Raw genomic sequence first — 26361 nt, 5'->3', positions numbered from 1 at the left:
TCAGGATAATTTTCTTCAGGGTCTACCTCAGGAAGATTATATGGTCAAAAATTGGCCTCAATGTATTATATTGCTTAAGATAATCAATCCTTCAGCTCAATACCAAGCAGGCTTTGTGCCCTTCAGCACCTTCTCATGTGTTCTTCGCATTTTTAGGACCATGCAGCACAATCTCCTAGGAACCCACTATAGAAGCACCATTATGGTGAGCTGCACAAACCAGAGATCTGTGTTCCTGCTCCTGCCAGGCTTAGGCTCCCAGGACCAGTGAAGTGCATGTAGGACATGGGGAGTTCACAGAATATAACTGGCAAAAAAATCACACAATGTAAAAAATGAAGCAGGACCTAATAACAAGCACACAGGACATCTTTCTTGACAAGTTTTATGTGATGAAAGAATTAAGAGTTCAGTGGGAAATGGGGATGCTGGAACTCATGAAGTCATACACCCAGCATGTATGACAGCCTCTCTGACCACCATGTCTTTGTCTTCCACCATTGTCTGAGCTTCCAGCTTGTCCAGAACACAAGCAGGAGCCAGTGCTGTCTTTGGGATGAGCCATGGGCTTCCAAATGGTGCAAAGACAGGCATGCCCTGACCTGGAATAACGACACTGACCTGAGTGGTAACTCTGCTTCCCAGCCAGGACAGGCAGAAGGAATCTGGTCAGCTGCAGGAATGTGGGGTTTGTTAAGGACAGGCCATAATGGTGGTGTGCAAGGAGAGGATGACCAAAGTTTTGCCAGGCACATGGGAGATGCTGGGCCACAGGAGGCGTTTCTGTTCCTATATAACTGTTCCTCTGCACAGACCTGCTGATGGGTCAGGAACATCAACTGTCAGGATGGGTCAGACTCGAGGTCCTGCTCCTCTGGGATGCCACAGACAGTGTTTGGTGTGTGTCTTTCACAGAGCACTTCAGGAACACCATGGCAATCATGAGGGCAAAATCCTGATCCTCCATACTTACAAATTCTCAGCTGTGCTGAGACCTTTTCTGCTTAATATAGCATCCAGAACTGGATATTGGGGTTTGGGTTCACACCAGCTAACACCAGTTTTAGATTCTCAGAAGTCAATGATGTGCCCTTAAATATTCAGGTACCTGCAGTCACGTGTACAAACCCAGTTTCTGGAAGTGAGGCATCCTCCAGCTGTCACTCCTGGTAACTAAACCAATGGCTTTGCTGCCCAAAACCCAGAACCAGAGCCCTGCTGTGGACAGTATGGCCAGAGCAACACCTCCTGCTCTTGGCAGCTTCTCAACCCCACTGAGATGCACTGCTGTATCCCACTGATTTTATTTATTCAAAATAATACTTGTTGGTAACCATCTCCAGGGATGGCACATCTTATTGTCACAAGGGCCCCATGAGGTAGGAAGTATGCATTGAACTGTTAAATACAACATAACATCCTGGCACTACAAGAGTATAGTATAAACAAAGGCACAATAAGTCATAAAAAGCTAATTCTTTCAAAAGTTACTAATACCAACATATAATTTCATCTCTGCAATTTAAAAAACATTGGCAAAAACCCATTCTCCAAGCAAATAAGCAACTGTGTTTTGAAACTATTCACTGCTGGCACTTGTTTAAGGGAATCTGGTAATTTGTTCCATCCATCCTCAGCTTCACAAGCAAGAAAGCATGTCTTGAATTGCCTGTTTTCTTCTCTGAAACTTAGGGTTCACACCAAGAGGAGAGCAGAGCTATAATTTACAGTTACAAAACAAGACTACTCCTACCCTGAGGCACTCCACAGTGTGCATTTATACAATACATTACATCATCTCCTTTACATTGCCAGATGTAATCAATTCATGGGTTTTTTTCATACCAGTACAACAGGGTGTTATATAGTTACAGGACAAGACCTTATCAATGGAATTTATTATAAAATGCATTAAATTTCTGAAGCAACTCATGGCAGCATAGTGAAAAAATAAAATCTCCAAATTCAATATCAGGCAAAATTAGATTGCTGAACCACAAACCTCTTGTTCTGTAAGCTTAGCACAGAAACTGTGTAAGTTGGATATTGTGCAATAATTTTTAGACCCATGTAACCAGCTTATAACTTACATCCTGACAATATGATGAAACTGAGTCCAAAACTCATGAGGAATTGGAAAGCATTAACTTGTGCCAGAAAATACCAGCTTTAGCCTTAAAACAGGAGCATTAATTACCTGAAAGAGCATATAGGGGAAATTAAGAAACCAAGTTAGGAAACTTATTTAAATTTAAAGCGCAATTCTTTTGTTTAAGCCATGATTTGCTTTCATTAAAATTGGACTCTGAGTTGTTACTCATCAAAGAAACGAAGCCACCACACACTGCTGTACAATACACACTGAAATCCTTACAAAAGCTGTTTCTTTGCCTTCCAAACCAAGACTCTGCCAGATCTCTTATTCTGCTTACCACACAAGCAGTATTGCAGCAGGGTTTTCCTGCGTGGGTGTGCCAGGGTAGCATTTGTTTTTGATGTTGCTCGTACACAGTCTCATCACCTCCACTGTAAAGCTGTTAAACCAGCAGTCTGAGGCTGAAGCAAAGACACAGTGGACACCTAGAAAAGCTGAAACCTACCCTTATAAAGCTGTATTTTTTCACCATTCCTTTTCCTCGTCTGTGTGATGCTCTCCCTGCCATGTGTCTCAGTTGAGAACTTGCTTCTCCCTTCATGCATGGAGAATTCACTTTCCCCTGTGAAGAAGCATGGTTATCTCCCCAGTGCCTACTTCAGAGACTGTGAATGCTCTGCAGGGCACAAACTGTCTCATTTTTTGTCTCATGCAATGCCTAGGGCAGTGGTAAAACTTCTAAGTATTGTCTGAAAATTTGGAATAGAGATGATGGGCTGAAAAATCCAATGGATTTGTCCAAAATATATGGATAACACAGGCACAGCTTGTTCAGTATTCAGCAAGCCCTGGATATACAAAGCTTGATGATTGTTTTCTCTAATTTTGTCACCTTGGTTTCTTTTGTAAAGTTAAAAAGCTTAGCATGTTTGCCAAACAATACACTATGGGTCCTCATCTGCAACACAGAGGTAGAGTCCTTGCTGCCTCTCATGCTCAACCCTTTAATTCTATTCTCTTACAGAAAGACCTAACCAGCCACCTGAAACCCTCTCCTGCAACCTGGCATTTATTACAGTAATTTTAGCCTTTAGAAAAGAACAAACATTTCAGTCTGAATTTCCTTTTCCTCACTTGTGCCTTGAAGCAGGTCTGTTCTTGCATCTGTGTGTCCTGTAAATCATGCCAACACTCCCCTTTGATCCACTCCTGCTAAGCTAACAGGTGTAGAAAAAATGGATGTATGTTATAGAAGATGTTTTGATACAACATATACTTTTTTGGCATGTCAGCCTTATCCAAATAAGCTAGCTTAAACAGTAAAGAAAACTGAAGCCAAAACACGCTGAGGTCTTTTTTGATCTCCTTTAAGGTATGGAGGCTTCAGAGTATTTCTGGTAGACAGATTCCCACTGTTGCATACATTTGATTCCTCATTTCCCAGCATGTTCTTTCTTACAAAGCTAGTTGGAGGCTGGAAATGTTAAATACTTGGGACTGCCACTAAGACATACGACAGCTGAGGATGCCTGGTCCCACACAGAGCAGCCCCAGTGTCTGAAATCAGTGTGTTCTGACTGTGCACCAGATTGATAGAGCCTCCTGTGTCTGCATTTTTAAAAACTTCTGACAGCAAACTACATTGAAACAAACTAACTCCTAAAAACAGGGCTGAAAAAGGGCAAAGTCCGTAACCTTCCTGTCTCAAAGCACTACACTACTTCTTTTCCCACAGGAAAATCAATGAATAGGACACAAAAGCCACAGCACTGAAATGCTGTAAATTCAGTGCTCCAGCATTTAAACATCGTATCTCTACATTACTAGACGATGACATGTATTGTCTTTTTTGCTTCTAGATGGCCCAAAAGAAATAGCAAACTGTTCATTAGTAGTAGTTTATCAGGGATTGTGTGAGCAATTTGGAACAAACTTGGAGCAAGCCCAAGAAAAGACCACCCAGCAGACCCATGGCTGCCTGGTTAGCTCCAAGCAGTGCGAGCAAGTCACAGCTCCAGCTGCTGTCAAACACTGACAACTACCAGTCACCACGCAAAGATGAACTGGAGTAAACATGTCAAAGGATGGTGGGGGTTTTGGGGTTTTTTTGTTTGTTTGTTTGTTTTTTAAAGTACAAAGTGTAATGTGTTATTATGTTCAAGCAACTACCAAAAGGAGATGTTGATCTCACTTTGCTGGAGACACAGAAAGGCTGGATGCAATAACATGGCATTCTTTTTGAAGGGTAACGTGTTGTAAATGAAAGATGCTAGAAAATGACAATGCTGCTGCAAAGTAGACAGAATGATACATTTAGTCAAATTCCCAGTCTAAGCCCTTTCAAAGAACACAAGCAGTTAGTGCAACATTCCTTAGGGTTCCTGTATCCTTTCAAACATGATCGCTTTCTTGTAGTTTACACTTATCATATTAAGAAAAATGGTAATGAGGAGATCATGACAACCTCTTTTAGAAGAAACAATGACTCAATTGCCAAGGAAAAAAAGCAGTGATAACTATTTTCATGGAAAGAAGCCTCCAGTGAATGCCTCACTGTTGAAACTATGTTCTTTGTTTTTGTTTGAACTCAGGAATGACAAGGGGCTGCTCTTCAAAAAAATTCTGAGCACCAGTTTTCATTTGATTGGTGCATTACTTTTTCAGATAACTGGCAGTTCAGACCTCTTGTTGAAAAGATTAGGGACTCAAGAGGCTAGAAATGATAAAATACTGGAATAAGTGGGAAGGGATTAATTGGCTCGATTAAAAAAAAAAAAAAAGTCACTACTGCGAATGCGCCTACAAACCAAACATGAAGTGTTTTTATCCTAAGGCTCAGAAGAGTATTTTTAAAGGTTACTGTACCTTGGTGTACACAACAATTTCTTTACTAGGATATACTCATGGCAAAGAAATTAACGGGCTACAAAGCCCAAAGGGGCTTTTAACACTCAATGCTTGTGCAATAAATACCATCAGAAGATCTCAGAGCATCCCTCACAAAAAATCAGTACCTGCCATTTTCTAGTTTGGCTCCAGAGGTGAAATTTGGTCCACACTTTAAACCCCTCAATCAACCCACAGCAAACACAATGAATACAACTCAGCCTGGCTTTTTTTCCTGCTAACCACCCATGCCAGTCTGCTGTGCCCTTGTGGGTTCACATTGCTCCTGTTTCACCCTGCAAAGTACCAGCAGGTATTTCCACCTCCCCAACAATATTTGCTTACACACTGAAAAGAAATTTTGGAACAGAGAAAGCATTTAAACAAGAGCTGTAGAGTGTTGATAACAGGTTTCTAATGACAGCCACACCAGAGCCCTGGCCCCAGGAGCTCTGGAAGCCATGCAAGAACACTTTCAGCAGGTAGAATACACAAGGTATGCAGAACATTGAAAAAACAAATCTGGGCACTTGGGTCAGACCTTCAGATTCTTGTTTGGAGACAGCTTTTCTCTCCTGCCTCTGAACAATGGTCAACAAACACCTCAAGGCCCTGAAGAAATCAAATCATCTCCATTCTAATGCTAGAACCTGACATTTTCTTCAGCTGACTTCTGCAAGGCTGGGTGCCTGTATGACTGGTTTTAAATAAAATTTTAAAAAGTGAGAAATTCATTAAGAAGAAAAAGAAAGAAAAAAATACAAAAACCATTCTGGTCAGATTTTCCAGTTATCCAAAGAAATTGTTACACCGCTGACAAATCAATGTGGAAGGATCTACTGGCTAATTAAACAAATGTGACAATTTTACTGTGACAATTTGAAAACACTCAAAAGTGCCACCTATCCACAGTGTGCATTCATCTCAAATGTGTATTAAAACCCATGTAGTGTAGTAAGAAACTGAAAGGAACTTACATATTCAATAAAAACACATTTATAAGCATAATTTGAAATGTACAGCTAAAATAGATTGGAAGTTCATAAGGTTTCTCAGAACATTAAATTCAATGACACGCTTTCTTTAAAGAAATGTTAGAAATTCAGATAAGCCACAGTATGTAGCATAATTTTAAATATCTGATAGGGCCTTGCTTTTGCCCAATTATCACACCAATAATTCCAGCTGAGGACTTCAATGCATTTTGCTAACAACTCATTTAACTTTCAACAATGGCAGTGTGGGTGAGGTTCTATCTCACCATTTCACAGAAGGAGACATAGTGGAGCAAAGGGGCATCTCAAGGTTATTCAGGAAGATCAAAGGTAGGATGTTTCATCCAAATCTATGTATTCAAGCGTTTATTGAGAGGGTGTACAAAGACATGAGAAGATGAACCATACCAGTCTTTCACTGGCAGGTTTGAAGTGGTGTATTCTGAAGACTCTGACAGCTGGAACAATCTCCACAGGTAAGAAGGAAGATGCCTTCAGAAAGAGCTCTGCTGACTATGGAGCATGACAGACCAATGGCACACAGCAGAGACACGAATTCTCCTCCCCAAAAGGCAGCTCCTAGAGCTGTTCTCACTGGAGAATGTGGAACAACTTGAACTTAAGACAGACGATGATCACAAGACTGCCTGACCACATCAGGCTCCTTCCACAAACCTCATTGGGGCTGGCAAATCTGACTATGTGTCACCACATGACTCTTCCCAAGGATAAGTCAACCTGCTTGTCCAAGGGGTCTCTCAGGAAGAAATAAAATAAGTTTTGGTCCATACATCAGTTGGTGTTTGTATTCTTGCCTTAAGAAGAAGTCAGGAGTGGCTTCAGTTAAACTCAGACCTCAGTGTGTTCTGAAAATGGCAACAAGCACTCCTGTAACAGCACATTTCCACCCATCTCCCAAGCCAACACTGGGATTCAAAGTTGAAACTTCAGGTTTGCTCCAGGTGTCAACTTTGTCCTGTACGCTCTACTTTTCCTCAAGGTGCTCAAAGCAGTAAAGCATCAAAAGTTGCAACATGCAGGTGTAGATAAAGCATAAAGGGGGAAACTGAGCATGCCTCAAGTACCTGGTGTCTTTTTGATCCATCACTTTAATTTCCCTAGTGCTTTCCTTACATATGTTTCTTTTAACCATCAATTATTTTTTTATTGTCATAGCCAGAAACTTCAGAGGGGAATTTCAAAAATGTAAGCACTTGAAACTGTTTCTGAAGGTTTGTTTAGTTACATCTCCCAGTCCAGTCTTCCCTTGGACACTGCAAGTGTCCTAGCCCTTTTCTAGTCTGCTTCTCTTGACTAATTATGATTAGAATGAGTTATACTTCATGGACCCCACGAGCCTCCGCAGCAGTGCTGCCTTACAGGGAAGCTTTCTACCAGGATTTAAATCATGCAACACTTGCCCTCAGGGCTGCAAAAATGAAGCTCTTCCCATTTGTGAGAGAAAGAGCCACAGAAGATGTTACAGACATTGCAAACCAGAATTGTTTCTAAAGCATGCATTCATTTCAGAAGGCCTAACACAATTTTAATATGTTTTCAATGTCTTCATTCTGCGCCGAAAGCAATTTGTAATGTAGACTACACATTCTTAATCTATTTAAATGAAAGGTAACATTGCCAGCAGTTCAAACACTCAGTGCCCATATTTACCATGTTTCACTTTGACGGGACAAGATGAAATAACAAAAATGATTAATCTGAGACCAAAGAAATATTCTACTACCTGTATCTCAAAATAGGACTGGATTCTTTTGTTTAATGCTCTGTCAGTAAGCTGTGTAAGTGGAGTATGAGAGCTTCAGATGGTTTTTCTGCTTGGCCACACTGCAGACTGTCATTCTGGAATCAGCAGCAGCACTCCAGGACAGACACACAACAGGCTCTGGAGTTCTTAATCATGTTTTTATATAACATAAACTCATGAGCCCACGAGGTCCTTAGGAGAGGATACCTGGTGAGCCAAACACCGTAACACTACAGTGGTGTTTAAAATTTTCCACCCAGTTCAGCGGTTGGGGCCTTTTTTCTGTCCATGGGAGCATACAAAAGGTCAGAGTTGATCTGACATGCCAGATTCCTTGGGTCTGTTTTCTTTCACACTTTCACTCCAAGATAAGGGAGTTACTCTTTAGTTACAAGGATGAAAATGGATGGGAATTCAGGTCCCATGGGTCTCCAAATTGGAGTAGGAATCTTAGTTTTATGACATTCTCCACTACAAGACTCCACCAAATTGTTTTCCCACATTTTTCATCTCTTTCACTTATTTCTGGAACTGCAAAACTTAGTGGTATTTGAAAAAGCAGTATATAAAATAACCAGTGTTTTTAAGTTCTGTAGAGAGTGCATCTGATCTTCTTCAAGAGTTGCAAAACTTACTATCTTTTCCTCTAAGAGAATAACTTTGCTTCAATTACTTTCTTGTTTGAACTGGCTTTGAAACAATTACTTGGTATAGTCCCATAAAAAGTAATTATTTTTATCATAACAGAGTACTTAATCAGAGTGAGGATGCTGAGCATGTAACATTGCAATACATGGATTGTTTCTGAGCTAACTTTCGATGAGGGACAGAAACTAAAAATGGTTGTTTTGGTGAAAAGCAATGCTGAAGAGCTTGGAAAACAAACTTCACTCCTTCACTGGCAGTCATTCACTTATCACTTATCATGGGAGTACTTTGTTTCTCTTCAGGAGCAGCAATACATGTTCAAACTCTTGTGAAGTCAGCTCCCTTTACTGTAATTTTAGTAGCAATGGTAAATCTGGCAGTGATGGCAGAATTATATCACACTACTGAAATCAGCAATATTTCAATTTGGCAGTACAAAAATATGTGTTAAAATATTATGGTAAAGGAGATAAGAAAACAGAATTGAATAGTGAGTTTGAAACAGGAGCACAGCAATCTCTCTCTCTTTTCCTGAATACCTTTTGTAATCTTTTTTTATTGTTACAGTGTAGACAGGCTGCAATAGACCCACATAATGATCAGATTTTACATTTCAAAGTTCTTTGCTAAATAATTTATTTAATACTGCTATGAAAATAAAACCTTTATTTGATAAATGTGCCTGCAAGCTGGAATCAGACCTTGCTTGTCTGTCCTGACAAAGGTCTAATCTTTTGCTGCATTACATCTTGAAGAGGCATTTATCCCTGTAACAGGCAGGTGCAGAACACCAGCTTTCGAATACAGGAAACTCTGCACACCCACGCGCATTTGTCAGATCAGACAGTCAACCTTTCCTCCCTGTCACCTCCCCAGCAGCACGCAGTCTGCCTTGCCTTCAGCTGGCAGCACAAAGCAGATTTATGCTATAGATCTGCACCACAAGTGCATCACTCCCCTCACACGTAACCTGTGCCACGCCAGCCGTGCGATGGGGACCCAGAACAGCCCCACCAAACACTGGCATGGACTCAGCAGCTTCCCACTCTGCCAGCCTGGAGGCAGCTCTGACATTCAGACATGATGCACCCTCAAGGTAATGCAGGCAGCTTCAGGATAGTGCTCCTGAAGTGCTTTTCTCATAGGTGCCACCATAATGTTGTCACTGTAATTTGGATAATCCTTTTCTGCCACAGTCAGTGCAGCACACAGGGGCCAAGGGTGTGCTCTGGGCTGGAAGAACCAAGGCTGCCTTTTCCAGCTCCCAAAGAGCCTTTTGCACTCCAAGCTTGCATCAGGCTGTCCTCAAATGACTCCAACTATTGATGTCACCCTTCCTGTGTGCATACTGGACAGTGCACAAAATGCTGGGAAAAGGCTTCCTTCGACCTTCCTGGAATTGCTGCTGAATGCAGAAATTGTGGTGATAAGGTTTGTGGTGATACGGAGAGCAGATTTGAGCTGATCACCTACCAAACTAGGAAGGAGCTGTTCTCAAGGAAATATTCAGCATTCCCATTTTCTGGAGTGAGACCACAGCTGAAGAAGCAACAGAGCAAAGAACAGATCTCTGCTTTTATGTATACCTAAAGAAATGCAGAGGTAACTCTTTTTTATTTTATAACAGCAGCAGCAATGTAAGTGGAGCTACTGCCAATTTATACCAGTGTGGGAGGAAGAAGAATTCAATGAACTCAAATGAGATCAGAGGTCAGTGGAATTACCCCTTGATTTATATTGATGTAAGAGCAGAAACTGGTTCTGCCTCCATTGAGAAAATGCTGATAAAAAGCTTGAAAATGCAATGGCTTAGAAATTGCAAAGAAATTAATTGTTTTTATCCATCCAAATCTTTGTGTACATAAGCAGAATCTGAAGGAAAAAAAACAACTCTCAAAGCAGGCTATTACCCGTTCCTTGCATGCTTTCAAAGGCTGCACACCAGAGCAGGGACAAAGGCCACAGATCCACATTTACACTTGGGTTAACTTTTCAATCCATTTTTTCATTTCAATAGAAATAATAAATCACCTTATCCAGGAGAAAGAAGCAGCTTGACACAAAACATACGGTGCTGGGCTATTTTTATAGCACACCTAAGACGTATAGGGATTCATTTATTTACTCAGCTATTTAAAAGTGGCTACTCTTACTCATTCTCTGGACAGCTAAATGCCAGGTTGCTAAGTTACTGTTACTTGACATCATCTCCTCCCCAACGTGTTCCCACATTTGACAGGTTCACATGATTTACTAGGCCAGTCAGCTCGTTATTCACTTGTCCAGTGACGTCTGGATAATCATTTTAAATTCACATCATGTCCTCCCCAGCAAGCCCCCAGACTCCACATGAAAATATTTAAACTACCCGTCAGCTACTAAGTGCATTTGTAACCACACTGGACAGCCTACCTGTATTTTTCAAATTACAATTATTATAATTAGGTTTAGCATCATTCTTCAATGTTATTTGTATTTTAGAAGAGAAAACAATTACTGAGGGGCAAATAATGGGCTATATCTGTTACAGTCTAATTTTGCTATGTGAACAGCTCACTTCAGCTGTGGGTGAGACATATTAAATCCGTTAGTGCTTTCAATTGGCATGAGGAAGGTAATCCTACACATAATTTGCAGAGTCAAGGGCATTTTCACCTGCTGATCAATTTACATATTCTCCCATGTCATTAGACAGGAGCTAGTCATCAGAAGACGACCATACAAATTACAGACTTTGCTCATTTAACTCCAGTCATTTTTACACTTATTACAATCTGAACTATATTTGGGATCTGTTTTGCTTCCAGAGTGGAAAGCTTCTAATTAGTATCACAGCTGTCCACATACCATCAGAAGTCCATCTAGTTACTTGATGCCTTCCCACTGTGAATATGCATGTACAAGAATTCTTTTGTTCCTCTAAGCAGGGACAGATTTCCAGAGAGCAGAGCCTGCCCGGGTGCAGTGCTGGGTTATGTCCAATTGATTGCCTGAACACCCAGCCCAAATTTCCAATTTACACTCCAAGTCCTCCAGAACATGTCGTTAAAAAAAAATTCCTTTCTCTCCCATGCATTGTTGTGCACTTATCAACTCTTTAGCCAGGGGTAAACCAAGGCTAAGGAAGGTCCTTTCTGTGTTCTCCACAGACAGGAAAAGGATCACTGCTTGTCCACCCTTGTTCACCTGCACACCTCCCTTCCCTGGGCCAGCACATGGCTCACATCACAGGCAGTGACAGCAAGGCACACTGATGTCAAGCACTGGTACAAGTGGCACAAGTAACAGCTTTGGAGACTGGTTTTAAATGTCAGCTCTCCTGCCTCATCTGCACTTTGGATCACAACATTTCAATGAACTCATTTTTCAATGGATGCACATAGCAAGTGACAACTTAATTTAAATCCATATTAATAAAATGTGAATTACACGCACATACTTTTAATTGCCTGTCTTCCATATTATCTGCACTTTCGAAACCACTGCATTGGCTGGAAAAATAATCCAAACACATTTTGGAACAGAAAAAAGTGTAGACCACCAAGTATTTGCCTTTATCTTTCAATTTCAGTAGCAGACAATATTAAATGCAATCTGTGCTATCATTACTGTTTGGCCTTAGTTGCATAAGAGATGATGATGATGATTACTATTATTATTATTTATTATTATTTTTCACAACCTTCTCAGCCATTCTGGTTAGAAAAATAAAATCAGCAGGAGACTGGTATGCCATTAACCTTTGGCTATAGTATTGGGAACAGTCCTTAAAGCATTTACACAAGATGACATAAGTAGCTAAGTGTTTCAGGAAATCTAAAGGACTGTGAAATTTTGTCTCTGAAGACTCAGGGGTCTGAATGAAGTCAAGACCTTTCCCCTCACTTGGCTGAAAATTTTAGAATATAAATTCAATTAAACCTTTTTTCTCCAAGATGGGAAAAAAAAAAAAAGAAGACAGATTAGGAATTACAAACCTCTACAATTACAGAAACCATTAATCAAGTTCATCTTGAAAAAAGAGCTATGTAAAATCAGAGGTCACAGATCTTTGCAGGAGTACCTCTTCCTTGTAAAGTCTAGCAAAGAAGCCCTTGAGAGTTACTGAGTCTGAGGGATGGAACTGAATTAATTCCCCAATTTAAAAAACCCAAACAAGTCAAAACCAGGAAAAAAAATGTAAACTTCAAGGTATACATTGCTCCAAGGACAAGTGCCAGGCAGGGCACCTTTCCCCATCTCTTTGGGGAGCACAGCCTGGCAGCAGACACAGCCCAGAGCAGAAACTGCCAGGGGTTGCCAATGGTTTGGTTGGGCAAAATGTAAAATTACAGCTCAGTTGTCCACTTTTGGGGCTCAACTGTCTTGGAAACCTTTGTGTTTACCTCTGTAACATCCCTGACAGGACAGAAATGTGAATAACATGGTGTTTTTACTGAGAGAAGCTGCCATGAGGGAGCTGAGACCCACACTCCCAAAAGTTTATCAGAGCCTATGTAAATAGCCCTGAAAGGCCAAGAAGTACCTGCCAGGGCTGGAAACTTAATCCAGGTTCTCAAAGTGCAAATTTCTGCTGAAACCAAGGGTCATTCTTTCATCTGGAGCAGCCAGCCTGAATCTTCTGACACAGTTTCCATGGGGAGCCCAAAGACTGGATTTTGACCACTGCTGGGCATCACATTCTCTTACTTATTTTCTCTCCACTGCCTGTCAAGTGGAATATGATACCCTGTGTGCAGCCAAAACACATTTCCTGCTAGCTTGTTCTGCAGCATAAATTTGAGAAGAACAAAGTAAAATACTGACAAACCCAGGTACTTCTAGTGCCAGGTGTGCTTCAGCACTAAGTGTGGTTGGAATCCTGAGCTGCTGCCCTGAGGGCATCCAGCTGGGGCTGGGGTCTGCTGGCTCTTTGCTGAGCAGTCCCAAAGCAGCTCTGGGTTGCTGTGCTCACACAGGCAGGGTCGTGCAGCCCAGTGCAGGCAAGTTACAAAAGGCTGAAGGCAGCCTGGGGTGCCCAGAACAGCCCAACGCCACGCCGAGGGCACAGAGCCCCTGGGAAGCAGCACCAAACCTCCCTCCTGCACATGGAGGGCAGCACCCTGGGGGAACCAGGCCTGAGGTCCACGTGCCAAGGCTGGCTCTGCACCCCACAACAGGTGTCATGTGCTCCAGGTGCCTTCTGGCCATGCCACCAGCTATGTCTGACAGGTTTACTGCAGGATGGGCATGAAGGATGCTTCTGGGCACCTGCAGCCATAGTCCAGAAAGATCTGATGGTTTGTATCCCTTCTTCACAGGCCCATCACACGTCCCTGTGAGAGAGATCCCCAAAGACGTGGAATGCTGCTAAATCCCTGCTCTGCCCACCCCAAGAGTGCCCCCAAGTTTGATGGCTCACTGGTGGCAGGAGCAAGGACTCTGCAGGGCATCCCAATTCTCTAAAGGCAACAGAAAATCCTGATCCAATCTCAACAGGTTTCAGAAGGAAGCCCAGAATATTGTGCTTGTTTGTTGACTCAAATTAAATTCATGGTGTAGGAAATAGGGTCACCATCTTGATTAGAAAAAAGACATTTCTGCTTCCTGTGATTTATACACGTTGTTCCCACACTAAAAGTGTCACCTGGATGACTGATCCCTGAAATTCACCCCATCACATTTTCTTTTGATGCTTTTTACTGAAAACAACTGCTTTCCCCAGCCAACAAGTCATTAATTTCAAACATAGTAATGAACCTAATTGAAATATATAAAAGGAAGAGACATTTTAAATGTACCAAGTATTTTGCAGAACCTTTCAACATTTCCTTTGCTTTTGCTCGCTTAGTGTTCCATAGGTAATAAACCTCTGCTCACTTTGAAGGCTGAAAGTAAATATTATTTATTTCCTTGCATTCATTGCTCCTGGGTGCTCATGCAGGTTCTTCTCCCTTACAGCAGGTCTGCATGTGTACACCTGCCCACTGCCTCAACACACTCCTGCAGCAACACTGCCACCCCATAAGGACATGTAGAGCAGCCCAAGATAATGTGTGTACAGAAACCAGGAGCAAGTTTTCCAAGCTATTTAACTCTGAATTGCAATGAATAGCAAGAAGCTTCTTTCATTTTATAAGCAAGAGTAAGTCTTTGCAAACAAGCTGGCATGATTGTTACACATGATTTCAGGTCTGGGTAAGTCTGCAGCACTACCTCCAGTAACAAGGACATGGCTGGCACAAATCCCCACTGAAATTTTATCCCTTCTACAACCAAAAATCAGCTGGTTGGCTGGCAATCCCAGGCAGGTAGCTATGACAGATGGGAAACTCAACCCATGAGGAGAAAAAGCTAAATCTGAGAGAAGGACTGGTGGGTTGAAAAACTGCCCCCAGGCAAATCTCACTGCCAACAGGGAACCCCAAAGTTGGCGTGTCTGAGAAAGAGCCCATCTTACACTTAGAGTAAGGCATACAACTTGTGCACGCTCCCTTTTTCTTATTACATGATCTTGTTGTAATTAAGCCATTCTTAGTTTGGAGTTGCAATTTTCTGTATTCAACCACTGACCAAAGATCACAGAGAAAACATGTCTGTAAGTCTTTAACAAAACCATGAATGATGAGCAATTGTAGTCTAGAGGAAGGAGGAAGACTGTAGGTCAGTTTGTGAGTAGAATTAAGGCAACTGCACCTCAGGGTAGGAGAGAAATGTGTCCTGGATAGACTCAGGAACTGAGAGTTTGAAAAGAACAGGAACATGTGCTAATCCTGACTGAAACAAGCTGGCAGATGCAGTCTTAGGTGAACTGATCTCACTAAGGAGTACCCTGGGCCTACCCCCTGTCTGTGTCTCTTAATACAGACCCACTGATATGTTATTATTTAACTACAGTGTTAAAGACAGCCTTGCAAACCCTCTCCTTGGAAGATGAAAATAACAGCACTACAATTATACAGGAGATAAAAAAGCAAAGGGTATTACTTACCCGCAGTATTTCTTCCACACAGCTGGAGTCATTGGGAAGGGCAACCTAGGTTTAAACAAAAAATAGAAATGTTTAGTCAGGTGCTGGATGCAAAGTTCAACCACACAGGTGAACAGCTAACAAGCAACTGCCTCTGTTTGAAGATTGCTGTACCCATGCTTGCTGCCTACCAAATTTTCCAGTTCAGATCAACATAAATCATCAGCAGGACCCATTTTGTCAAAAGTTGTTTTTTTCTTCCACGCTGCTTTGTGTTACTAACGACACTTTTGAAGCAATAAAGTACTCTGATTTCCTCACAGCTGAGAACTGGCAGTGGAATTGCCTGAAACTTCTGTAATTGAAGAAGATCCCACTGTTACTCCTATCGTCAGCCTTCAGAGAGAGGGCGAGGTTTGGTTTAACTTGCCACATGCTGCAGAGAAGGACAGAGGTGATAACAGGAGAAAGCTGTTATCATCAACTATCTTATCCTACAGCTTAATAGGCTAACAGCCCAGACAGCTCTTAAAACTTAAACACATACTGTAGTAAAATACTGGTTGGACTATAAGGGTGGTTGCTGATTTTGTTGTCCCTCACTCCATCAGCCTGTTGCAGGTTCAGTGTCCTCTGCAGCCTGCACAGCACACAGGCATCCACCTCCAGAGGCTTGACAGCTGCTCCTTCTCCCCTCAGAAACATTCAGTTTGTCTCTGCACCCAGCCCCACCCATGCACACACACAGTGATATTGCTAATATATTCCAATTGAAAATACTTGTTAAATGGTACTTACAGCATTTGCCACAATCCCTCATTCTAAGGATATGAAAGAGCACAAAACCTTTAAATACTGTGAACAATTACAGAAACAACAGGCAGATGTGACCTGTAAGTACAGCCACTCTGTGGCACTTGCAGAGAGCTGTGGTGGGCTCTTATGGGGTAAAGCAGGAGAGGAAGAGACAATATTCAGGAAGGTACCAAAGCACAGGTAAGTCCTTTGTGCCATAAATATTCAGTGAGACTTTTATGTCTGATTCTTCTACCTTATTGCCCTTAGTAACTGGTTTGGTGAAAGACAGTCATGACTAAACTTAATCCCTGTCATCCTAATCTGCTACAGAGCTTGACCAAAGCACTGACCATGGCCTTCTGCCTGCACTTCAGGCAGCACTAAGCCTCACAGATAAATCCACACAGCTACAGAAGCCAAAGACCACAGAGAACTTTTAGATCACCAAGCTCATGCTCTGCTAATGTAGCAGATTTTTCCCCATATCTTCTAGTACTATGGCTAGTCTGACCCAAAAACTGTAGGGAAATGGGTCTCCCATTCCTTCCTTTAATGAAGTATGGAGTGTTGTAAATTACTTGGTACTTTCTTGATAATGGTTAAAATTTTGTTTTCAGTGTCAACTCAGCTTTTCTGTAGAGTCCTTCCCATTACTAGAAGTAATTAATACTTCCCTTCACATTTACACCATACACAGATATGCACTTTTTTTCATATGCTCTATGTTCAACTTTTACCTTCTTTCCTGATAAACCAGATTTTCCTCCCCTTTGGCTTATTTCATCACTGTTCTCTGAATTCCCAACAGTTCATCAGTATCTTGGTAAAGAATTACCCAAGTGAATACGACTACGCCACAGGGATATTAGTGATTTTTATCTATTATAGATTATAACTTTCCACAATATCACCTTAAAACTGTCAAACAACCAAAAAAAAAGAACCTTACCTTGTCCCCAGTTTCTACTCAGCTCAAATTACCTAACAAGCCTGGCTGAGAACTGCCCATGTGTGGTCAGCATAAACTGCAACAGGCATGCAGTCCACCCTTACGCGACAGGACTTGGACTTGATGGGACTTCCTTCATCTCCCTACTTTTCACTTAAATTACTTTTTTCTCTCTCAATACTTTTAAGTTCTCTGCTCCTCTGTGTTTTCCATTCCTCATACCAGCTCCCCATCCAGTGTGGAATATGGTTAATCAAAAGGTTAGCAAGCAGGGGTATTACTGCCCTGTGCAGTGGGACAGAACACGTGTCTGTAATACACGCCTCATTTTTTTTATTTAAAAACTAATATGTTGGAATATGAGAAAACAAAACAAACAGTCCTCCAAAAAGCTCACAGTGAACACATCAACCACAAAATTTCCCACCGCAGAAACAGGAGCAGCCCAAAATCCAGCTGAGTGAGTCAGACTGGGAAGAGTGAGAGCAGCAGAGGTACAGAAGCTTTCTTTCTTTAACACCCTTCCCTACCATTACACATGCCAGCTGCAATGGTTAGCCAAGGTACCCCGTGTATTTCTTTGTTTAGAAAAGTGATGACTGTGTCCCTCACTATTAATACAGGACAGAGCATGTTCTTGGTTGTCTCACAGTCCTCTCCCAATTCACAGCCCTGTTTAAGTTTATGTTACTTCAGAGCTAATGATGATAATAACAGTAAACATAACATTTTACTTTAATAAAGCCCACTATATATTATGCAATTGTAACCAGCTTCTGCTGGCAGCACTTGCTAATAACTTTAAATGCTCATGCATCAATTTAATTGTGTTAATGGCAAAGAAGATTTTATGGCTTGACAGAACTTTTGTTCCCTTTGGCATTGCTTTGTTTTGAATCATTGGTATTAAAGTAATGCAAGATGTCAAAGTGCTGTGATTGTCATATAGGGAGATACAAGTAGAAGAGAGCACAAAGAGGAAAACATTTAGATTGATGCAAACATTAAAAGAATAATTATTACAACATGGCTATCAGAGAGAAGATCAATGTAAGAGTCTTTCTTACATTACTATTAATGGATTTCTAAAGAAATGAGACCATTTTTCTAAATTCATGCTGCAGTTGCACATTTTAAGAGACTTGAAAGGCACAGATCAATTAGAAATTTAGAGTGTCTTGAAAAGAAAAAAAAAGGAAAAGCAACCTCTCAACCTTTCAAAGTGTGAATTAAAAATTGCAAGTTTAATTGTCCATAAACACTCGCGTTCAGCTAATAAGTGTGAGCGGGCCCACATGGCACACCATGGCATCCAAGCACAGATTCACTGGGGCAGAATGAAACAGAGCAGATACAATATTCATCACTTTCCCAAGTGCTAGCACTACAACAAATTGTTATTAGAATTGTCATTAATAAACTGCCACAATCCTCTTGTAGTTTAGTCAAGATTGGACATTCATTCCATACTACTACTTTCCTAATCTAATAAAAATCAAGCATTTTAGGACCCATTATGTGATTCTCCATTTCCTCTCTCTCCTCTTCAGCTTGCATCACTAATCAGAGTCTAAAGAGGAGGGCACAGGTTGCACTTGTGCATGCTCTTGGTGCTTATTTTCCTTTATGAGCAGCATGGTCTAACTCAGCTGAAAGGACAGATTTTAGGAATTTGGCTTCTGCAAGACTGAGTGGTTGCAATTCACATCATGAGCTCTTCTCTCAGCCAGCAGTGCATTCACAAACCCCCGACTGAAGAACAGCACATAAGCTGCAGACAGACGTCCTGAGGTAATAAAACTTCAATCAAAGCAAGATTTCACAACAGCTACATGCTACACTGAACTCATCTTCCAATTTCCTTTTAATCTAGCAGACCTCTTTTGCATCAAAATGCTTCATGTTTACTTTTAAATATTGCTAGCTAAAAAAAAAAAGGAGAAAAAGAAAAAAAAATAAAAAAAAAGAAAAAAAAAGGAAAGGTCAGATGGTCAAATATTCCACCTAATACAAGCCAGTATTCTACAGCTTTCTTCACTTTTTGGTCTCACAGGAGAGAGGAGAGAGCTTAAATGATGTGGAACCAAAGGGTTTAATGTATGGCTTGGGTGGCTCAGTGCTGAACTTTAAAGGGAGGGAAGGAGGGCAGAAATCTAGGAGTGAGGGAATAGTAGCCTTTAATGTTATACAGATCAAATGACATTGGGTGAATGGTTACAATATCTGATGAGTCACGTTGGTCTAACCTTCCATTTATTCATTCTACAGTTCCTTGACTACTCTTACCTCCTGGACAATTTATAACCTGCATGAGATCAGATTTTGTTTTCGTGGCACAGAAATATCATACAAAGACTCTTTTCCCTGTAATTTACATCCAACAGCAGACATTTCTCAGAAATGTTAGCAACACAATCTTCCAACAGACTTGCAAAAATAGTTCTGAAAATTCAAATGTAGTGCCGTAAAGCAGAAACACACCATGAAAAATGTCTTTACCAGAATTGACTGACTACATTTTCATCTGTATAAACTGTTCATGAACAATCCCCCTGGTTTTATTGACGCACAATTGGCATTCAACAAGTCATCTCTTCTTCCTATCTTTGTTTTATTGAAAAGGTAAGTGCAGCATGGAAAATGAATGTAGGAGTCCACTCATTTCTTGCACATGAGCACCTATGTGCTTATATATCAAGAGCTCAGCTTTCCTTGTCATCTCCTTTATCAAGGAATCCATTTTGACTCTGGGGAAATGAAGCTCGTGCTACTGTTTACTCCTTCAAACACAAATTGATTTTTCCCTTGCCAGCATGAAAAGATCCTGTGCATGAGCCTTGATTGATCATTTCCAGTGTGCACCACACAGTGATATGAGGAAAACACTTAGAAAACCAGAAACAGCAAAAGGAGGACAGTCAGCAGAGGCCTTGTCCTCTGAGTGCCTTCAGCTCCTGCCAGGCTTCCCATTAACAGAGAGTGCTTGGTTTTTCTGATTTTTTTTCTGATTAACACAAGTGGGAGATGGACGGGGCAGTACTAAGGCTAGCAGAATTTCCAGATACAACACACTGGACAGATGATGTTTGAACATCCTCCCAACCTGTATGAACCTATGGTTCAATTCTTGCAATATGCACATTACAAATCTGAGAACATGCAATACTTCATCTGCACTTGTCATACGCACCCATGCCTTTCCAACACCACCTTTCCTTTGACTGCCATCAGTATTTTCTTGTACACTCAGGCTTCATTTCTCCACTTCAATGGCTCCCAACATTCCCCTCAGCTGCCATCTGACTACACATTTCTCCTCCTGAGAAGACTGTTCCATATTTACTTCAAGTAAATTTCAAACCACTGCTCAGAGCCCACTGCCCAAACCTCCTTGGACTGTTTCACAGCTCATGATCCTGCTTCCTTTCTCAATACTATGTTCAAAAAGTGTCACTCATGTCAAAGGCACCTGGAATAGACACCAGCTAATCTCACTAGCTGGGAGGCTCTTGGCTCTTCCTTACTTACCATAGTGCAAATGTGTAAGAATGGAAGGAGCAAAAGAGCAAGGAATGAATACTGGAATCTGATGGTAGGGTTTTTCTGGTGTATTTGATATTTGTGGAGATATCACCAATATATTTAGGGCTGTATGTTTGCATTTTGGAGGAAACTGAGTGAAGTCAAACATGGTGGTATTCAAAGAAAAAAACCAAAAACAAACAAGCCCAAAATTGCTCCCTTGGTACTCAAATACATACATGTGTTTTTCACAGGCTTATTCATTTTCAAGGGAGCCATTTGTGAGTCCTAAATAATGCATATCTACTGTTTTCTTTTAGTGCCTCCACCATCCTGGAACCAAAATACCATGAGAAGACTACATTTCCCATTATTTTAACCCCAGAAATATCTCCTGGGGCTTATTAAAATGTCTGTGGAAATAGATACTTTTCTCATATATAAAAAATTAGGAGAGAAAGAAAAACTTGCCTAAAACAAAACACAGAAAGCTGCTCCTCTGTTCTCCTTCAATACAAATACTACAGAAACTGTGTAAAATATGCATTTACTGGAGAACCTGAAAACACAGAAGAGTTTTAAGGAGTGAGTTAATTCATTTGTTGAGCTAAGGCAGCCTGGCCTGCAGTTGGAGCTGCTCTTCCAGAGGTGGTCAGAGAGGTTTATGCCTTTTCCCCCTAGTAAAGCACCTTATCTAGGAAAAACAACTTACTAGTATGGTCCAAAATGTGACTGAATCAGACTCCCACTGATTTCAGTGACCTTCCCAAATGGTCTCTAGCTCAGAAGCCAAAGCTGCCCACAATGGGTATCTTTAGTTTCATACAAAAGCCAGTGACTCTCGTATGCTCCTCTCCAAGAGCCAGACAAACCTGTGCAGTCACACCAGAGGGGTGACTAACCTCACACTGAAAGGATTCAGCTTCATCTCCCTACAAAGAACTCAGCTTACAACAACCTTTTTTACCAGTCTGAGCAAGCCCAACTACAAGGATAATGTTTTTTCCACTGGCATTCAGTTCTGCTACAGCAACTTTTAAACCAGACTGACCTGGATGTGACAATTATACTTTTCTTGTTCTTCTCAGTATATGTTGAATTTACTTCATTTTTTTCTTTTTTAATTTCTCTGGTGTTTTCTTTCAACAACACCATTTCAGTGCTGATCAGGATGAAACAGTCTCCATGAAAGACAATATGCTGATGCTCAACTTAAACTCAATGGTTCACCATTGTTTTCATGCAGTAAATTGCCAAACTCTATTAGAGAGAGAAGACTGATAAAGTGATCTCTCACTTCAAGGTTTCCTGAGAGTATCTTAATGTAGGTAAAGCTGCACATTTTACTTATGGAATATTCTGAATTCAGTATTTTAGAAACTCACCATAATGACAATACCAGAGTATCTGATAATGTCAGTATTAAGCCAGGCTCCAATAGAACTGACTTTTGCAGTACTTAATTTATGATCAAAACACTGGCTTGCATAAAGGCTGTTACAACCATTTAATACTGGCAAAGAGCAAGGAAAGTTGGAACGTCAAATTTCTTTTTCTTCCTTCCTCTCTTTCAGTTCCTCCTCCTCTTATAACTTCAAGTACTTGTTTACTTACATACATTTTCTTATGTGTCCTGGCATTTTCACCTTATTCTGAAAACATTGCCTTATACATTTCCACTAAAGTGATGACAAAAGGCGGCCTGACCTAAAATGCCACTGTGCACTTGTCCACTTGAAACATTAAAGCCTGACTAACAGACTGTGCAACCCACTGCTGCAGTGAGATATGTGGTGTGGCAGAAATAATGATCAAGTGTCTGTTTCTTGTCTTCCTTTTGCCAGTGTGAATGAAATGTAACTTCTAAGACAATGAAGCAGTATAAAAGGCATGAAGGGAGCTTGGCTTACAAGGCCACTTGCCCTCAGTTAGGGGGATGTAAATTACACACCATATTTATTCCCAGTGTAACCCCTTGAGTAGAACCTCTTGGAAACCATGCAAAATCCTTTACTGTACAGACACAGCTGTCTAAATTTACTATAAGTTGGAACTGGATCTCCTTTAAATCTATTTCACATTAGTGGAATGTGGTGTCTGTTCCTAGTATGTGCCAGCACAAGAGCAGCATCAGGCAGGAGTTGTGTAAATTCCTGGTAAAATAGTATCAAAGTCACCAGGTCAGACTGGCCTTGGCAATGGGACTAAAGCTTCCCTGATGTCAGTGAGGCTCCATCAATGTAACCAGAAGTATTATTTGACCCTGTGAATTCAGACTGTAACATTTTTGTGGAGGTTTTAAAGAGGAACCTTAAACGTGTGCTTACATCTGACAGTCCCCCTCCTGTGGCTACAAGGATGCAGTGGGTGGTTGCGCTGGTTACCTGTTTCACTTCTGCTTTTTAAAGCAGGTATGAGTGTCCTCACAGAAAAATGTACTCCTGGGTATAATTTGCACAGCAGCTCACACAGCTGCGAGGCCCATGCTGGGACCCAAACTAATTGCTCAGAGATTGTTTGCAAATTAGTTGTTTTCATGCATCCTTCCACCACAGTCACAACTTGCAAGCCATGACCTCAGTCCTCAAAATAGAGGACCAGAATTCAAAGGGCAAGGACCTGTTCCTGCCTTGAGGGAAACAAATGTATTTTGAAATATCTTAGGGTTTAAATACCAACCTCTTAGCATAACTAGTCTACACAGATACATTTCTAACACAAACTTCAATCAAATAAATTAAATTCTTATAGGAAATAAAATCTATTTGCCTTTTATTAATACAAAGTAGTACAATTATTGAATATGTTTTTATTGTGATTGCATCCAAACTCAGAGTACTTTAAGAGCCAGATCTTATGCTCATTAAATAGTAAGACACACAATTATCCCAACTGCCACTGAATGTCATGGTTATCTACAAAAGAGGAGTTAAATAACACTTTTTGGACAGTACAGAACTTAGAACAAGGAAAATCTGATTTTGAATGGGATCTTTATGGCCTCTCTTTTAGTTACATTTCTAATTAAAATGCTTTGATCTATTAATGCCAAGGGACACTGCTAAATGTATTCAATGCAGAAGTTGCATACTTTTCCTGAGCTCCCCAAATCTCTTAGATCTGTGTGCACTTATGCTGTGTGCAGTTAAACTGCTCACTAAAATGAAAAGATATCTAAGAATAACTCACTTCCATTAGATTTATAAATCACATTAATTAATTCTACATCTCCAGTGGTGTAGAGACCAAACTCTAATGCGAGATCTAATTAAAGAAAAGGGGAAAAAAATTGCAATTGAAACACAGAAGTAACTGTTTAGCCTCAAATTAATGAGGCGCTATGCTAAGCAAGAATGTCCATAAATCCCTAATGAGGATTTTAAACACATTAAAACTTCCTAATACAAAGTGTTTGCCTTCCTTTTATCCAATAACAAATAAGCCAATAATTTTCTGCCTCTAAATGACACTATTAACTGTCATGGCATGTTTTATTTGACAAACCCTCCATTCAAATACAGTAAAACCAATTAATTTTCCTGCTGTGAAATGTGTTTCTTGATAGCTTTTATGTGATTTCTCTTCTCAAAGAAATGTAAATAGGAAGTCAATGTAGGTGCCTGATTTTGCTTAAAAATACGATGCAATAACTATAGATTTTCTAGTCAGTTTGCATTTCAAATGAATTGAAAGATAACCTCCATTTTCAGGTCATCAATCACATAATGGTCTCCTGATAAGTAAACAGTTACAGAGTAATAGTTTTATTACCAGCGAAACGGCCCCATATTTGAGCTGTGATAGTTGCAAAATTACCACTTTGTTCCTTTATAAATAATGGTTTGCAGTGGGGCCACTTGGCCTCTGCCACCCCTGGCACCCACCATGGGCAGCACAGACAGCCCTCTGAGCCCACACTGCAATGAGACCACACGCCTTGCAAGGGTGAACATGGTGATGTATTACATTTTTTTTGGGTCAGAAAAATCTATAGAACAAATAAAAGATAATTCTGTGGTTTCAATGGTCCCCTGGGCCCCACTTAGCAGATCTCAGCAGAGCAAAACAAGACTGTGTTACAACTGCCCCACATTGAGCAGTACCTGAATCTCTGAAACTCTTTGAAGGTTCTGCAACTGGGAGGATCAGCCTGCTGAAAAGTACATGTCACATGTCAGAAACAGGCTTTTGTCTGTGCCCACTACATGAACTGAAGGAAAAGCAGAGGCTAACACCCTGCTTTATGGGGCCTAACTGAATGCCAATTAATCTTTACAACATATGGACAGTCTCACCAGCTCTTGCAGTGCATCATGATTACGTGGAGACTGTGGTTTCTTTGCCTTAAGATGGAAACCCAACTGGAAAAAATCCCATGACACCCCCCCACACACACACACAGAACAAGGAATTAAATAAAACAAAGATTTACCAGTGCTGAACAGGACACAACCACTCATTTATTTAATCATCTGTAATGGATTACCAAGCAGAACTGTGTAATTTATGTAGCGTGCCATGACAGCTGATTTTCAATTTGCACTGTCCTGTGTGCGTGTTTCTTATTGAAACAAGCAAAGCAAATCTGACTTTGCTGGTGGAGCAGTGCCAAGGCTGCCTGACACGTGGGGAGGGCAGGGGACAAGTGGGGCTGGGATGGATCAAAGGCAGCAAAGGTGCTCTGGAGCTCTGTCAGCCACTGTCCCCATAACTGAGACACAGCCCCAAGCCCACATTTGCTTCTTTTTCCCAACAGAAATGCCTGTTACTATTGCTACAAATTTTTGCATAGTGACCTTTTCACAGGGATGTCTGGAGAAGCAATTTATATTTATACATTATCATCATACAAAATTATATAAGTATGTATTCAGATAAGAGAAAAATGCATTCTGCAAATATCTGTATTTTGCTCCTTAACCACAATCTTATTTAATAAGCTTAGGAATTGAATTGCAGCTTCAAAAAGTAAATTGAAGAGACCTCTTGCCCTGACTCAACAGTGAGAAAAACATGGTCTTTCCATGCACTCTCAGCTAATAAAAATTCCCAAATTAAACTTTAAAAATATTTAAGTGAACTACCCTTGACACAGTCAAATATCAGGAAATCAATTTCAAGCTGATTGAAATCAAGCTTTTGTGCTTAAGGTACTGCATATTGTAACATGTATTTTGCTCACTATGCAAGCCAGTGTTCCTGAAGGTTGAACTAAGTTCCAGCTCTCCCAAATGCAGCTGTCTGCATCTAATTTCAATGACAAAATGTAAATAAAAATATTTATATTTTTGAAAACAATCTGATATGATATCCCACATCAACAACTTTTACATCTACTTCTTAATCGAGACATTGAATTGGGCTAAGACCACCTGACATTATTTCACTTCTGACCTTTTCAACTGTCAAAGCAGACAGATTTTTATCCTACAAGATTCGAGCCAAAGCCTCAAAGGTGCAGTGCCAGAGCATTAATCCATTTCACTAGACAGTCATTGAAATTATAATTGAAAGTTCAACTTACTTTAGCATTTTATGCTGAAATACTTCTGGCAGCCCAGGGCAGAAAGTCGAAATCTGGTTTCCAATGGAGACCATTTCCAATGGTTTTTAAATGCTGGCAGTGAAATTCCTTATTGTCAAAGAGATCAGCAGATGCCTGCTTCCATTAATTTACTTTCTGTGACTGCTGCTCACTTCAGGAAGCCTTTTCTTTACCTAAGGATGCTGACCTGCTGCCAAATCCCATCAGAA

General features: G+C 40.7%; 1 protein-coding gene across 5 annotated transcripts in view; it reads right to left on the bottom strand.

Annotated features, from left to right (window-relative positions):
• Nucleotides 1-26361, bottom strand: part of AFF2 (AF4/FMR2 family member 2) — a 359269-nt gene that overhangs the window by 138871 nt on the left and 194037 nt on the right. For all 5 annotated transcript variants that reach the window (XM_039717485.1, XM_039717481.1, XM_039717484.1 and 2 more), the window contains exon 4: nt 15360-15404. In XM_039717485.1, coding sequence (XP_039573419.1) covers nt 15360-15404 — 45 coding nt within the window. The remainder of the gene's footprint in view (nt 1-15359; nt 15405-26361) is intronic.

This window comes from Passer montanus, unplaced genomic scaffold, assembly GCF_014805655.1.
Source record: "Passer montanus isolate IOZ18808 unplaced genomic scaffold, ASM1480565v1 scaffold38, whole genome shotgun sequence".
NCBI lineage: Eukaryota > Metazoa > Chordata > Aves > Passeriformes > Passeridae > Passer > Passer montanus.
The sequence above is the reverse complement of the archived record's forward strand: the minus strand, read 5'-3'. Positions and strand labels throughout refer to the sequence as shown.